A 16995-nucleotide genomic window follows, 5' to 3' on the forward strand; every position below is an offset into this window, starting at 1 on the left:
CCTTACGATCGCCATTTAGTATTGCGAAGAGTTTTGTTTCCTGCCCCTTTGTATAACTTGCTGCACGAAAACCGGCTAATGCCATGCACTTCTTGTCTGTACTGCGCGCGCGAATGAATGAGTTGCAGTGCATTTGTAAAAATGTGCTCAGAAAGATTTTGGAGAACTTATCAAGAAGTTTCCGGACATATTTATTACACAGCCCCCTGAGATGAGAAACTCTCAACTTGCACTGGGACTTTCTTCTTGTATTATGCGTTGTTTATAAAAAACAAGTGTTTTTTGCAAAAATAATGAAATATTGTTTTCAATAAACATCGGAATGAGCATCTGGCATAGAAAGAACCCGGCGACGGATTTGAACTTATGAGATCGTCCTTCGTTCTGATCAGAACATTTCACCATATATAAAACTTTAACAATGAAAAATGGCAAACAATCACACAATCGCTTGCATGGAATGACATGCTTTGACAATATCGATTGATGTGGAAATGTATGTAGAATAAAAATAAATTTACGGATGAACTGTGAAACGACCAAAATTACAACGTCCTTGGCTAAATGCAAATGAATAGAAATGAATAGAAACCAAACGATACCATCTTTGAATATGAAAAATTATATCTTGTCAACTTTGATCACGGATGAGAAAGACCCTTTCTCTGACAGTCTGTGCAGTCAAAGTCACCATTTTATGACCTGGTCCTCACCTGAAATGAAAGAGTTATATAGGGAGCTCAGTTAAGATGCGAGATATCAATACTTCCAGATTCTGTGCGATTGTTACTAGGCTGCAAAAATTTCCAGGTGCTGGGAAGGGTTGCGGTACATAGCCCATGGATAAACAAAAATGGAAGACCACGATAGGTTACTAGTAGCAATAGTTGTTTGGCCTGTCACTGCTCAAACTATAGAGCTGTAGCCATTTATCATCTGACAACGTTCCAACAACTGCTGACAGCTTTTTACACAAAACTTGTATGATGATTGGATATGGCGCATATATTTACATTTTCTATAGCGTAGTAAGACATAAACTAAGTGCGACACATGATCAATTGCGGTCGATTGAAAGCTGAACCCCTAAACCTCGACGCGATCAGTTGCGTTCGTCATTCAAATGTTTCTGTATCCACGGCCCTTTAGCTATAATAGACTGAAATATACTCATTACAGTACCGTAATATTCAATATCAAACAAACACGAACTATCGAGAGTTACAAAACCATTTATGGTTATCGTAAAGCTCCTGGTAGCTATGTGGCAAGATATTCTGTTGCTAGTTGATTATAAGCCTCTCAGCTACTAAATACATTCCTATGAGTTCTATGACAAGGAGGTCTTTTGACTTAAATGCGGGTACTATAATATATTTTACGCTTTCTATGGTGCATGAGTAATCTTAATGTTAGTGGGCGGTGTGGTCATTTTATTGAGGAATAGCGACTGAAACTGCGAGTCATCCTGGTCAGCCAGTGAGTGCCATACACGTTAAGCATCATCGCAATTGTTGTTATTGACACCCTTCAGGCTTATGTATTTAAATTTGAAATTCTGTAAACACTATGATTTACAAGAACACCCATTGTCCCATAATTGTCCTCACCTACTTATCACTTCGCAGGCCTGAAGACCTTGAAACATTCTCTTTCGCTTCAGTCAATCTAGAATATATCTCAACAGAAAGACACATATGTGTTGCGAAACAATTTCCAAAATCTTATTGCATCTTTTGGGTCTTCTTCCCACCATGAAGAAAACAATTCAAAACAATAACTCTGGATTTAAAATACTTTCATTTCTTCTACTATTCACTATTTTTATGCAGTGGGCGGTATGTTTGTTTACGACTATTCCTGACATCAGCCCACGAAATTTTAATCAATATACAGACCTGAAGTTGTACGACACAATGCAGTAGTCGAACAACATACGTATAAATCATGTCAAAGAATGTCAATTCTGTACCAAGCAGTGCTGGCATTTTCTAACGAAAATTGAAAAGCTAAATATAGAAACACGTAATCTACTTTATCAAAATTTATCTAAAATATAACGTTTTTCTAATCGGCGAGTCATGTTGTATTATGTTTCTTGTCGGTTACTTGACAGGATTAACTTTGGCAGTAACTTGGTTGTTCTGTTGATCGAAGGCACTTAGGCGCACAATTTGCTGCGTCCTGAAATACCACAACCGATTAATCCTACCTTTATACCGTCCTTGTCTGAATTTGTTCAATAACGGATGAGGCCAAAGTACTATACATTATTTTGCTTCACTTCGCGGAGGTTTTTGTTACTTTGAGGGTTAAGCAGTGTTTTTCAATACATCTTTCCTGCTGAGTTTGTCTGCCTACAGATTCGTGTCGAAAAATTTGGTTATTTGAAATTTAAAGAATACTAGCAGAATGTCACACTGTAGTGTATATTATGGAAGTGAAAAAGATTTACTTCTTCGATTCTCAAATGAGCCACTCCTGTTAAATTGAAGTAAACTTATGCGTATGAAAAATGTTCAGTACGAAAGTTCGAACTGCTTATCTGCTACCTTTCAGAATGTTGATTGAACGTAAAACAACGACTTTAATTACTCTGGCTTAATTGTGCTGACACGAATAAACGACGTCATCTTAGCCATACCGCCAACATCAAGTTATTGAGAGAGAAAGTTACATCGTGCAACATCGAATGTATTCGCAAGTTGTGACTCAACTAGACTGATTCTAAACAATCTATAAATATGCCAGGTACAAAAGATAATCTGGCCATAAGATAGTATTCATCCATGATACCGAAAAAAGTCACAATTAAAATTCGCTACATCTATTACAAAACACTTTCTGATAAAGCGCCTGGGATTTTTGTAAATGTGTTTAAAAATTTAAACTATGAAAGTTCGCAGGAGCTTGGAAGGCTTTTGCTACGTAGCCAATAAAGAAACAGAAATGGAAAATCCCAATGTGTCATAGGATAATAATTGCAATTGTGTTTGGCCTGTCAGTGCTCAAACTATACAAATGCAGCCACTTATCATCTGGCAACGCTCCAACAACTGCTGAGAGCGCATTTTACACAATAACATGCAAACACAAAAGTTGTACGATGATTGGATACGACGCATTTGTTCACATTTTCTATGGCGTACTAAGGTATAAACTAAGTGCGACATTAATTGCTATCGATTGAATTTTAGCTGAACCCCTCAAACTAGACACGATCAGTTGCATTCCTCATTCAAATGTTTCTGTATCCATGGCCCCTTAGCTATAATAGACAGATACCCTTTACAGCAGAGTAATATTCAATATCAAACAAACACGAGTTTAAATACCGAACAAGAGTTACTTAACTATTTTTTATAATCGTAAAGCTCCTGGTAGTTATGTGGCGAGATATTTTGGTGCTGGTTTATTATAAGCCTTTCAGCTATTAGATACATTGCTATGAGTTCTGTGACAAGCAGTTATTTTGACTTAGATGAGGGCACTATAATGTATGATTGTACGCTATCATCGTACTAGTAATTTACACTTTCCATGGGGAATGAGTAATCTAAATGTTAGTGGACGCTGAGGTCATTTTATTTTGAGGAATAGTGACTGAAACTGCGAGTCACCCCTGGTTAGCCAATGATGCTTGGGTGCCCCAAAGCACGATAAGTAGGCATGGCACCTTTGTGGGTCCCCCACCCCCGGCTAGCCGGTGATTTATGGGTGCTCCTAAGCACGGGTAAGTATTTAAGAAGGCTTGGCACATTTGTTGAGCCAAAAGGAAAACGTTCTGTTGCGAGCGAAAGATCAAATCAGCTTACAATGTCTACGGAGAGACGCTGTGGTAAGTCCAAGTTTAAATTTGTCTGCCCTTGGTAAACTAGCCCGGTTACGAATATGTGTGCCATATTATTAAATCCCGATTTTGCTTTCCTTTCTGATCATTCGAAATAACAAACTTTGCTATGAGGACGTGAAAACAACATGAAGATATTGGTGTCCACCATAGGACGTATTAAGCCGCAATTAAAAGACTGTCAACCTTTATAGGATTGTGGAATGGTAATTTTATCTTTAGGGACATGCAGCGGGAGAGAAATATTGCTAATTGAAGGCCATCCACGTTAAGCATCATCGCCATTGTTGAATTTCAGATAGTTCAGATGTATTTATATTTTGAAAATATTATTATATTAGATTTATAGGATTTTATAAGAACGACAATTGTCCAATTGTTGTCCTTACCTACTTATCACTTTGCAGGTCTGACTTGAATACCTTGAAACAAGTTACTTTCGCTTTAGTCAATCAGAAATACATCTCGATATAGAGACACACAATATGTGTGGCGAAAAGATTTCTAAAATCGTATTGCATTTTTTGGCCTTTTTACTACTGCGAAGAAAACAATGAAAAACACTACTCTTGATTTAAAATATTTTATTTCTTATACTGTTTATTAATGTGTACGGGGTGGGTGTATGACTTGTAATGACCATTTCTGGCACTACCCTGCCAGATCAATATATAGGCTACCTGAAGTTGTGCAATACAATGCGATAAGCGAAAAATACATATTAATCATGTCAACGAGTGTCAATTCTGTACCAAGCGTAGTCTCGCTTCCAGACCTCGTCGCTTCGCCAGTGCAAAGTGCGCCGCTGGCGGTAGGAACATGAAGTGATTTTTCCACTGGCTGGTCGCTTCGCGACTCGGCGCTCGTCGCTCCGCGACTCGCAATGTCCTACCGCCAGCGGCGCACTTTGCTGTGGCGAAGGGACGAGGTCTGGTAAAACGAGACTATACAAAGCGTTGCTTGCTTTTTCTAATAAAAACTAAAGGCTTACAGAAGCACAAAATGCTAATCTACGTATACCAAAATTTACCTAAGTGTAAACCTTTTATTTAATCGGTGAGTCGATTTGTAATAATGTTTATCGACCTAGCTTGACAGTCCTAGCGTTGAGTAAACAAGAACGGACGACGTTAATAACACCAAGCTACGGCAGAGAGGAAATTGTGTCGAGCCGTAACAAAGGTATTTTCCCCTCGAGTCGTGACTCAATATAACCTAATAGTATACCATCAATAAATATGCCAGGTTTCGTAGATACATTTAATATTGACCTTTGTCATAAGACACAAGCGAGGTAGGGATGTGATTAAACGTTATGAAGTATAAAAATGCTATAAATATGTCAATATGAATAATTATTGTTTTCATCATGTCATCATGCCTGTGTAGCATCCTAGGTAAGCTCCACGCTAGCTGTTTTTGAAATTCGTTGGAGGCGGAGCCATTGACCTGGCTTTCATCTACATGTCTCATAAGAGCTCAGCTATTGTGACAACTACTGAGCGAGGCATCGGTCAGTGGCAAACGCCATCAGCGTTGATTCTAAGCATAGCAGGGTAATGTCACCGAGAAGGCAACCGTAATCGTCTTAAACTGGGCGTTTCATGAATGATGTACATAACCACCGGCGCGCGTTGCATTGCTATATTAGGCGATCATTTGCTGAAGGCCGATAGGCAAAGCGAAAGGCCTAGCCTTAGCTGTGGTACTCACTATAACAAAGGCTAAGCATTCAGCCCCAAATTTGGACAATTCTACGAGCGTCTGTGGAAGGAACCATTGGGATTCTCAACCGGCTCTATTGGACCAATAAATATTGAAGATATTTGCGATTGCCTGTGGTTATTGATATCACCAGTTTTGCTTTATATTAGTTTATGGATTATCATGCAATTATCGTGTCGTGCTGCACCTTCCTTTCATATGCAAATATTAATGTTCACCACATGAACATATTTCATGTATTTCGTCTCACATACCGCGCAAGTAATCGTTATTGCATCACTCTTCAGCTAATAGACCAAGACGCCATAGGTACAAAGTACTCGTGCATCGAACAAAATAGTCAAAACTTGTACTCTGCATTTTCATTTCCGTAGCATCCTAAGCTCTTCCAAGCCTGGCCTTCAACATTTTCACCACATTCTACCAGTACAAGTGACCAGAATTATAATATTTTTAGTCAGAGTAAAGGAACAAAAAGAAGCTGCCTACAATGCATAAATTATTAAGAGGGTCCTAAATTACTGTAAACAATAACCTTCAGCAAAGTTTTACCTCTGGTGATTATTTCTGTCTCTGTTATGTCACCTACCACACTAGTACTCATTTGTGAAATTGCTGATTTTAGTTTATTTTGCATTAGCTAAATATCGATATCGCTTTATGATTTCTGAACACAAACAGCCAAATGTGTCCGTTTCTGAGTTTCTAATTATGATGACATGGTGATGATTGAGTATTGTTCTTAAGCTGCATTAAATATCTTAAACCGCATAAACGACAGAATTGCAGCTCTCGAAATTGAGTTGAATTTCAACGGGGGATTTTGAAACTTTCCCAGAAAATAATCAGAGCGCAACATAGTTACATGATTATGTCTAGGCTAAACTGCGCAATTTCATACGCACCCGAGTCACTATAGCATCAGTAGTTTCTGTGAAAACCAGCAAACAGACTGTACGCATTGCTTTGCATGACTTCAAGGACAAAACCTTGTATGACAAAAACACTTGGAATATGCTGACGTAGATGTTTTGTGCATGCATATTGATTTCTCGGTCATAGTGTCTTTTCTTCTAATTTCATTACCGCAAATTCTAGGTGGGATGAACGACTTACAAGAGAAGATTTTGGATTCTGACTTGGAAAGTTGGGACACCTTAAGCGACCTTGGGGTATTGGGTCAACATGCATAGAACTGCAGAGACGCCAGGTCCATAGGTCAAAAGGATGTCATCCTTTTGACCTATGGACCTGGCATCTCTGCAGTTCAATTGATAAACCAGAGACATAATAGTTTGAAGTTATTAATAATGAGTTAGAGACAATTTCGCTACATGTATTTGAAGATCAATCTGGAAACCTGAAAACTGTCGAAAAAGAAAACCAACGGTCAGAGCTAACAAATATCGATCGATTCAAAGCAATCGGGCATGACACCTCACCAGGACTTGGTAAGGTTAAACCGACAGGAAGTGTTCTTAAGCATTACGCTATGTCTAACGATACGCTGAATGTTGAGTCGCATGACCGAATTTGTCGACTCGAACATATAATTCCTTCACAGGCAGCGACCATCGGCGATATTCCGGAGGTCATTCCAGGTCTACCATATGTAACACAAACACTCAATATGATGTATTCCGCAAAAGGAGCACTTGCCAACGTTTGGTCCACAGTGAGTTGGTCACTTGCCGACGTTTGGGAGACAGTGACTTGGTCAGAGGATGACTCAACATCTCCATCAAGGTCAAATCAACATCATTATTCACAAGGTAAGGCGAATGACAATGACTAAGATTACCTTCGGGAACAAATTAATCAAAAGTCAGCAACAAAGCCTTTCATGATATTGGCATTTGCCAATATGGCGGGTTGGCGTTTTCCTCGAATCAGGAGCTGGCGAAAGTTATGAGGGCATGGCAACCATTTCTCATTGGCGACCCAAGAATTTTTATTCTGTGACCTTTGCTCAACAGGAAATTTGAGCGAAATACCAGCTGATGGGCATAGTAAAAATGACACTTTTACGGGATATTTTGTTTCGCAATGAAGTTCTTACATTTTCAATGAGAGGCATTTTAATTTTTGCTCATCATGTTTTCAATCTTTTTTTGAGTGTCAGTCTTTTAACGGGCCCCTGCCGTTAAAAATGAGGATAGATAATGTCAACGTTTTTGCATATCTCTTGTCCATCCTTGAAGCTTGAAGTTTCTGAATCTAAACAACAAAATCACGTTTACTGTTGTAATGTTTTGGGAAATGCAAACAAATCTCGATCTCAAGTGGATGAATCAAAGGAGAATGATATCGTACATGCTTAAGATTAAATTGTTGGTTGATACATCTGCAAGAATACGTTGATGCCATGGATAAAACGTTTGTTCAAATTTCTTTTCATGAGATCACTTTGCAAATTACAACTAACATAAAAATGTGATCAAATTATATTATTATGACAGGGTACAACACCGAATTTACAATTTGATGTGCATTTTCTTTACGCATACGACCAAATGCTTCTTATATGACCTAGCTTGCAATTTGGTCAATTAAGCCGTGATTTGAAGAGAAGTTCTAAATAAACGAAACTTTTTATGATTAATTTTAGGAAATGGTTCCTCGTCATGCTATCCATCCGGTCGACATTCTAGTTATACACTGGTAAATTTTACTATTTTCACTCTCTTATCTTGTACACACACAACCATATATATATATATTTGTGTGTGTGTGTGGGGGGGGTGTGTATGTGTGTGTGGTGTGTGTGTGTGTGTATGTGTGTGTGAAAAAGAGAGCATCGTAAATAAATAAATAAAGTATAACTTCAAGTGCAAAATCATAAATTATGTATTACTTTGAACAAGTTTCATGCATCCTGTAATCATGAGAGAGACTTAATTAAATTATCCTTTGATCTTCACCCTGATTGATATTGTTTGGACGTACCATTATAAATTATTTTAGGTGATGTTGAAATTGGAAAAATATGACGGCTGAAACATTAGAAGATAAGGATTACAAACATCAACACTATTTGAATCAAGGGTCGTCGATAAATTGTGACACCGAAGAGGTGAAAATCTGAAACTATAGTGATGCAGCTAATAACGCGAAATATTTTATCAAATACCTTAATGGCAAGCACCAGAGTCTCTAATGTTAAAGCTTATACTTATTTTATTGTTTATTGTTTCAGCCCCCTGCCGACCCATCAGTCATGCGAATTCTCCTATTCGACAACAAATTTTGAGTGAAGAGTGACACCGGTACCAATAACGCCAAGGAAACGTTTGGTTTCCTTCGTTGACGTTTGCTTAACTCCAACATATAAACCTGTCTGATATTCGTTTGACACTTAGAGTAGATAAACGAAGTGTACTTTGGTTGCATTTTTCTGGAATCCAAAAGTATTGTAATTTTTCTGGGTTTAAAACTATCATTTATGTCCATTCTTTGTCGGATTTCAATGGAGGTCGGTCAACTAAATGTGCACAAAACACAAAGTATACCAGGCTTTGGACTTTCTCTTATATACTTATGCTCCGTAACAGCTTTGTACTGTTATGATGCATTATATAGAAGTTGGTTTTGTGTTAAATACTTTATGTTTCATATAAAGCGTGTTTTGCCATTTAATACATCTATATTACCTTGGAAGTTATTAAGAAGTAAATGCTACCCCAACAAAATACTGGAAAAATGATTTCACAGCATTTATCTTTGCATTCACTGAGTTCATTTCCTGTCTTGTTACAGACTAAATTTTCTTTGGCTTTTTGATATTATTTGTAATTTCGGGGCCTTTCAACAAACAAAAGATTCACATGTCACGTAGACTCATAATCTATATTAGTATTTTACGGATATGGTATAATTATTGAAATTGGCTTCGATCTCTTCTTTGATGGAATTAGTTGAATAATGTGTAATGACATGTAAGGTGAACGTTATCATTTCCGGCGTTTAACCGATTGTGACTGTATGATTGGAATTCATAAAAGATTATCGTTCCTTTTTGTTATTAAAGACCGCTTTCTATCATATAACAAAATGACAAGCGTTTCTGACTTTCGAAAAAAATGAGAAATTTCGCTATTAAGTCATGGGTTGAAGGACACGACTGTCGGCTGAGCATGAATGTTTGTGTATTATCGTATCCTACCTGTCGAAATAACATGGATTTCTTGGGTTGAAATTCACTAATTACTTTTATCATTTATATCACGTTAATAGTTTATGTAATTCAGATACTTTGTTGAAACTTATTCAGAGACATGCTGTAAAAATAGCAGGCAAACCCGTAGTAGTATATATCCGGGCATATTAGACAAGTTAGATTTACATTGGGTGGCCTCGGAAATGTGGTCATAGATGATTGAAAGTAAAAAGATTGGAACTATATTGGGATAATTGGATTTTCCTATTTTCAAATTTCTCAAAGTGTTAGGTGCCGTATAGCTTAATGTTGTAATATTGCAAATTACTCATAAAAACAAGTGCGTGATGTAAAAAGAAAAGCAGATGAGATTACATGTGTAGATTCAATCGACATTACTTCACCATTCAATTATCCCAAATTAGTCCAATCGCGTTGGAAGTAGACTTTCGGGTGAATCATTGTTTGTTTGTTCGTGTAAATGGGTGCCAATTTCTTGACCCTGCGAGTTACATAACTCTACTTAATGTTGAGATTCTAAAATAAGGTCAACTTCGGAAATGTTATATCGGAAGATGTTTTTCCCGTTCGAAATGGATGAATTTGTTGAACCGAATGTCTCAATTGAATTACGTCCTCCACCCCCCTCCCAATGAAGAAAGAGTAGGGAAAAGGTCGTTCTCATAAATTACTTTATTATTTTCACGATATACATTCAGTTTTATATTACATGTATGTTTACCATCTATATTTTAGTTTTAACATGTATTGTATGGAGATTTATTTTTCTTAATTCAATTGTACGTTACACAAACATTTAATCAAATATATAATCTTTCTTACAGCATTTATTCACTTTAACTAATAATATTTACTAGTATGTTAATTTTTTTAGTGTACTTGAATGCGGGACGCATTCCTTCAAATGAAGGGAGGGCATCATTTTACAAGTGGTATAGCCAAAAACTGATGACGCCAAATCGCCGTACACAATAAATAGTGCCATAATTACAAGGCGTCTCTGTTTTGTGTATGGCGATTTGACGTCATCAGTTTGTGGCTATACCACTTAACACGATTGGAACTAATTTGGGAAAATTGGATGAGGGTAATTATTAGGAAAATGTAACGAAATCGAAATTTTTACAGCTGAAATTTTACAAAATGATAGAATAGTGTAAAATTCGAAATATTGTTCTCATTGAACAAAACAACGAAAACACAACGATTATTGCATACCTCTTTCTTCGGATTCATTTTTATGAAAATAAGTTCATTTTTGTGTAAATGTACTGGAGAAACTAGACAAAATGCTTAAAATTTCTCTAATTGACGAATTTTGAGTCAGGGCACTTTTGAAATGCCCCTGACTTTTTCATGAATATAAGGCTTCATAAACATTAAATTGAGTCAGGGCACATTTTAAAAGACCCTGACTGACTTAACTGTAAATCAATCGAAAAGCTTCATTTTGGTCGAGGAAAAATGACAAACTGAGATTATTACTAGTGTTTCAGTAATGAAGAAACTGCAGACAAACTCTCATATTTTCATTTAAATGTGAATATTGTTCATATGTTTTGAACAATATTGCATTAGATACTATCATGCACTGATTCTTACTCAGAAGATTTCAACAGCATCGTAAATTTTGTATAAAATTTTAAAGATGGAAAGCAAATATGGTGTAAAATTAGAGAAAATTCTAAAATTCTTGAAAAATTCTGCGAATCCAATTATCCCAATTTAGTTCCAATCGTGTTACTTGTAAATGATGCCGACGGGAGTGTTACAGACTAAATTTTATTTGGCTTTTTGATATTGTTTTGTAATTTCGGAATCTGTAGAAGGTCAGTGAACGGCACAACTGGACTATCCAAGTCTGTGTAAGGGTTCATGATCGTTGCGAATTTTCCTCATGTAAGGGTTAATGAATATTATGGAATCTAATTGTCAAGGCAGTAGAGTGATTCTGCGTCATTAACACTTAAATCCCAGACACTACTCTAGGACAATTACATAAGGAAAATATTATGTAAAGATGATGTAACATACGCGAACTATGTAAAATTTTGTATGATCGATGCCCTATGAGAGGAAGTTTAGTAATGTATTTTTCAATTGAAGAATATATTAATCATTCTTATCCAATCAAGCAATACTAGCTTATCAGTGATTAGAGACTTAACTAAAATACTTATGATGCTACAATTTCTTTTAAAAAGGGATGATCACCCACTATCGTCAGCTGGGCATCTCTGATGTGTAAACTTTACACTTCAGCAATAAACCACCATCGATTGACATCCAACAACTTTGTGAGTCTCTACTCTGCCCAAGATCTCGACGTACCTCTCAGCAGTGAGTAAACTCCCCAGACCTACGATTTAACACATAAAGGTCTTGATTGTACACATTTACGTACGTAGAGAGTACAGATATTTCGTATGACCGTGTAGATGGTTTATTATTGTTGTTGTACGCTTTTACACATATTTCGATCCATTATAGTCAGGCAGACTCATAAATAAGCCAAGGCATTCATTTTTGCTGCGTTTGCTTACAAGCCATATAATGCTGTGCAAAATGTTCTTACGCTCACAAAAAGAAATGAAAATATCTGTAACACTTTTTCATCCATTGAATTGCTATCTTTTCAATCATGACAGTAGTTTAGATGCAGTCAGTTACTGTGTTCTAATATGACTAAGTTATAGAAATTTGATTCCAGTCTATCTCGAGATCTTATCTCAATTTTGAGATTGAAAATTTTAATCCCGGTTGCCATACACATCGTTTCAATGTTGAGGGCGCTTTGTTTCGTTGGATGTCATCACTCCCTTTGCAAAATTAATAACCTTGGGTAGACTGGGTGTCGTCTACTATATTGAATGTTACAAAGCGGGAAGTATACACTTGAATTATGTTTTATGCTGATGATTGTGATTGTGATGATTGACGGAATTCATGTATGGAGAAATTTGACATCTATAATTTATCTTTACTGGTCAGATTTCAATGGTACTCGGATATCTGACCTGGATAAGATTTTTAAAACACTGTAGTTCTTCAACCTGCTACACCTTGTTAAGGTAATATGCACCTCGAAAGTGAAAGACTTAAACTTTTGCTCTAACTTTCCTCAAGGAATCTTTCAATCATTCTCTTTCAAAATCAAGAATAAAAATAGGGGGTCACCGTGCAAATTTTGGTACTAGAGAAACAAATTACCCAAGATTTACCGATATTAGAAATTCAAAATGGCCGCCATCCCTGTGTTAACTCTATGGAGAAAAATAAAAATTTTCGAATTTCGTAAAACTAAGCCGGTCAAAAGTTTTCTTTCACCAAGAGCTTTAAAATGAACCCCCACATGTGGTATATCAGAAGAGAATTGTAAAAGTTTGAGAGTCCGAATGTCTGTCCCCGAGGTGCGTTCTACCTTAAGTGGATTGCCATACGATTATCGGAAAAATATTTCTGCATTTAAATATTATTTTCATAAATATTTGTATTATACATGCAGATAAAACACTGTCAGGAAGTGAAAATTAAGTCCTTAAGATACATCTAGCTTGCGTATTTCCAGCTTTATGCTGAAGGCACCTCTCGTGGTTGCTCTGTATACGTGTGACGTTTATTTCAACTTTTCGTGGTGGTTGTTTCACTGAACAATTGGGACTGGTTATAATATAATCATATTTTTGTTAAGATTTAGGAATATAAAATCAAGTGCAAGATGTCGAACTGTACAGAACGAAATCAGTTATTATCTTTCATTAAGAAGAATGACGTAACTGACAGTGTTTACTCAAAATTATTTGTATTTCGAAAGTTAATCAGGCGGACCTGATTATAGAGCAAAAGCTGCACTGAAATGCATTGATTTTGTACTGTCCACATAGAATCACTCATTCTCAGTAGCGAGTGTGACCTATGACTTTAATTTCGTGGATCAGTTTACGGACAAGTACGACGTCGACACAACTGATCCATGATATATAGTTATAGTTCACTCTCATTAACTCATTATATTACTGAGGAGGGACTTCGAAAGTCACTTCAAGATAACCTTGGAACTATATTTTGAGTGACATTGTCTCAAACTGCACCATAGATCAGTTGCTCCAAGGATGCATCGCTCTTGTCGGTGACGCGCGGGATCTTGCCCGGAGATTTTGATCGGGGCGTCCCCAGACTTTGTAGAAACGGCCGGATGAGAGCAGAAGTACAGTCTGGGTAACCGAGATCATTCTACCGTCAGACTGGTGTCTTTCATGCTTGCAGTTGGCTGCCGGTTCTATTCATCATGTTTTACATATCGAGATACTATATGCAGCGTGGACACGGTATTTTGTGAATAATTTATCAACTTGGATAATATGAGTATAAAATGCGCATAGAAGTGTTCTCCACTTTAACATATTCAAGAGTACAATTAGCTGAAGGTGAACTTTTCCTTTAATTGAATGAAAATTGAATTGATTTTGTCTAGAAATACGTGAACATAGTACATACCTGAGCAAATATGGAAGGCAAAAAATCTTATAATCAGCGAAGACTGGTGAATTTGTTCTCAATAAACTTGTCGGGTCCGCGTTCCCAAGATCATACAGCATACAGGCAAAAAGTTATACAAACGAAAGTGAGTATGTACGAAATAGAAATGTGAATATTTTGCTAAGCAATGGGAGATGACTGGAATGATAGCCTCTGTTACATATTTACAAAAACTGTAATTGTAAATAAATGCAAGTAAATCATCCAGGTCAAGCATGAAGAGAGTGCGCTTCCTGTAATTTTAACATATAATTTTGTTAGAAATACGTTTTCTATTGCAAGAGAGTGAGTTTTAGTTGTCTGCAGTTACGCATTTTACACCATTTTTACATTTGGTAAATGTATACCGTCAAACTTTACATCAGTTTTGTGAGGTATTTCTTAATGGAGCTCCTTTTTAGAACATGGTTTAGATGTTGCAATTCTGTGCACCATAAAACAAGGGTACGATCAAAAAGCGGGCATAACTTTTTATTTTTAGCGTCCGGCAAATGAACAATATAGATCTTCACGAGGTCTTACGCAAATGTTGAAAGTTATTTAAATTCGGTTTAGTATTCAGTGTTCAAATTGCTGGTAGATTCTTTGCTGGCTTAAGAAACGCTAGCAAATACAATCGGTGAGGTTAGTACCTAACCATCCATAATCAGTCTAAGTGCAGGGAAATTGTTAGCTTGTCTTGGTGGTCGCTTCTGTATGCAATATACACATATTGACTGGCTATGAGGGCAACAGCATACGTCTGTACCCCGAGGGACTGTGAGTCACCCCCAAAACAGACTGTTTCCCGAGGCCGTAGGCCGAGGGAAACAGTCTGTTTTGGGGGGTGACTCACAGGCCCGAGGGGTTAAAGACGTATGCTGTTGCCCCCATGGCCAGTCAATATGTGTTTTGTAACACACCTCCTCCGTAGCCATGCATAAGAACGTACTATACACAAAACTTGTCGCATGTAGGCCTACGATGTAATATGTTGGAGTGGTTCAGTAAGAAAAAGTTTTTCCCAAAAGAATCTGCAAAACGTTCAATACACCGTTGATTATTATAGTTTTTGTCCGTATCGAGTCCTTGGTGGAAACCAAAGCATTCAATTCTTCTTTAGAAAGTAGGATAAATCAAGAAATTTCGACTATCGTTTCGATCGGCCGCAGACGACATCTTTGTTTACATTCCGGTCCGCGTTCGCGTCAATGTCGTTTTTGACGTCAGCGGGCATCATTTTTCGGAACTGATGCTGGCAAGCAACAGTTCCAACAAATGATGCCTGATGACGTCGTTTACGTGGATCAGCACAAAAAGAATGCATCCCACGTGACTATTAATTGGCGAATTAGAATACAGACTGCGGATGAGGTGTGTTGCAATGTGTAATGACAGGCGCGGTTGCTCATGCGTGACAACGAACAGTAATTAAGGTATGCACAAAAATAACAATAAAAACTGACTGACGGACTGACTGACTCACTGATTATGATAATTATGTCCATACGGAAAGCCAAACTCCACAATAGACGAGAATAGATCTATGGATGATCTACAAATGATTTTATGTAGATCTACATCAGCGTTTTGTAGATGACGGGTCAAAGTAGTTTGTGTTATATGAAGCTGTGTCTACCAATATTGTCAACGCTAAACGTGGCTATGTGTACAGTTCGCACTACCTTCGTCTCCGCTTGCTCTACACTTAGTCTACCATCCAATCTAAGGGAGTTTCATCTACAAAGATCGCTTAGGCAAACAAAGAGTCATCTACGTCTACTTGAAAAGCACTACCTTGTCTACATTTTAAGTATATCTTAAATCATATCAACAGCACTGGCACTTTCTGTGTGTCCAATAATCCAATCCCTTCAAATTCTATGATAAGAAAACTGCACGCTCAATGGCAGAAGGCAGCAGCAAAAAGGCGACGTTTTACGGTATATTTGAATACATTATGTAAACCAGATATGAACTGAATATGCTCACGTGTTTTACAACAGGTTCATTAATAGTAGTACACTTCACAGAATAATAAGATATATGTTATCACTATATGAAGCAGGTTTTTTCAACATCGCACAGTACTCTCAGAGTTTAATCACTAATTACAAAACTTTATTTAATATGCAAATGAGCTGTTAATTAACTTGACACTGCTCAATGCTTCATGGGACAATTAGATATCCATCAGATCACATTTGTAGCACGTTTTATTTAATTTAATGCTGTAATTTTAGAGTAATGTCACTAATTACAAAGTTCATTAAATATGCAAATAATCCCTAAATTAACTTGACACTGTTCAATGATTCATAACACAATTAAATATTTATCAAATCAATATCTGTAGCATGTTTCACAAAATTTGGTGCCGTAATTTCAGAGTCATATACCTAATTACAAAGTTTATTAAATATGCAAATGAACCCTTAATTAACTTTACACTACTAAATGCTTTACAACACAGTTAGATATCTGGCGGATCAGTATATGCAGCAGTTTTCATCACATTTGATGCAGTTATTTCGGAGTTATATGACTAATTATAAAACTTCATGAAATATGCAAATGAGCTAATTATTAACTTGACACTGTTCAATGCTTCTCAGTACAATTGGATATTTATCAGATCAACATCTGTAGCAAGTTTCATCAAATTTAACGCTGTAATTTTGGAGTAATATCACTAATTACAAAGTTCATTAAATATGCAAATGAA

At 36.8% G+C, this 16995-nt stretch overlaps 1 protein-coding gene across 1 annotated transcript; it reads left to right on the forward strand.

Annotated features, from left to right (window-relative positions):
* Positions 1-3731: 3731 nt before the first annotated feature.
* On the forward strand, positions 3732-12045 carry LOC139114046 (uncharacterized). The gene is made up of 5 exons (XM_070675526.1): positions 3732-3838; positions 6674-6747; positions 7140-7347; positions 8184-8236; positions 8772-12045. Exons 1-5 carry the CDS (start codon positions 3817-3819, stop codon positions 8823-8825), a joined length of 411 nt encoding a protein of 136 aa, XP_070531627.1. The 5' UTR covers positions 3732-3816; the 3' UTR covers positions 8826-12045.
* Positions 12046-16995: the final 4950 nt, after the last annotated feature.

Source organism: Ptychodera flava, chromosome 2 (genome assembly GCF_041260155.1).
Source record: "Ptychodera flava strain L36383 chromosome 2, AS_Pfla_20210202, whole genome shotgun sequence".
In the NCBI taxonomy this organism is placed as follows: domain Eukaryota; kingdom Metazoa; phylum Hemichordata; class Enteropneusta; family Ptychoderidae; genus Ptychodera; species Ptychodera flava.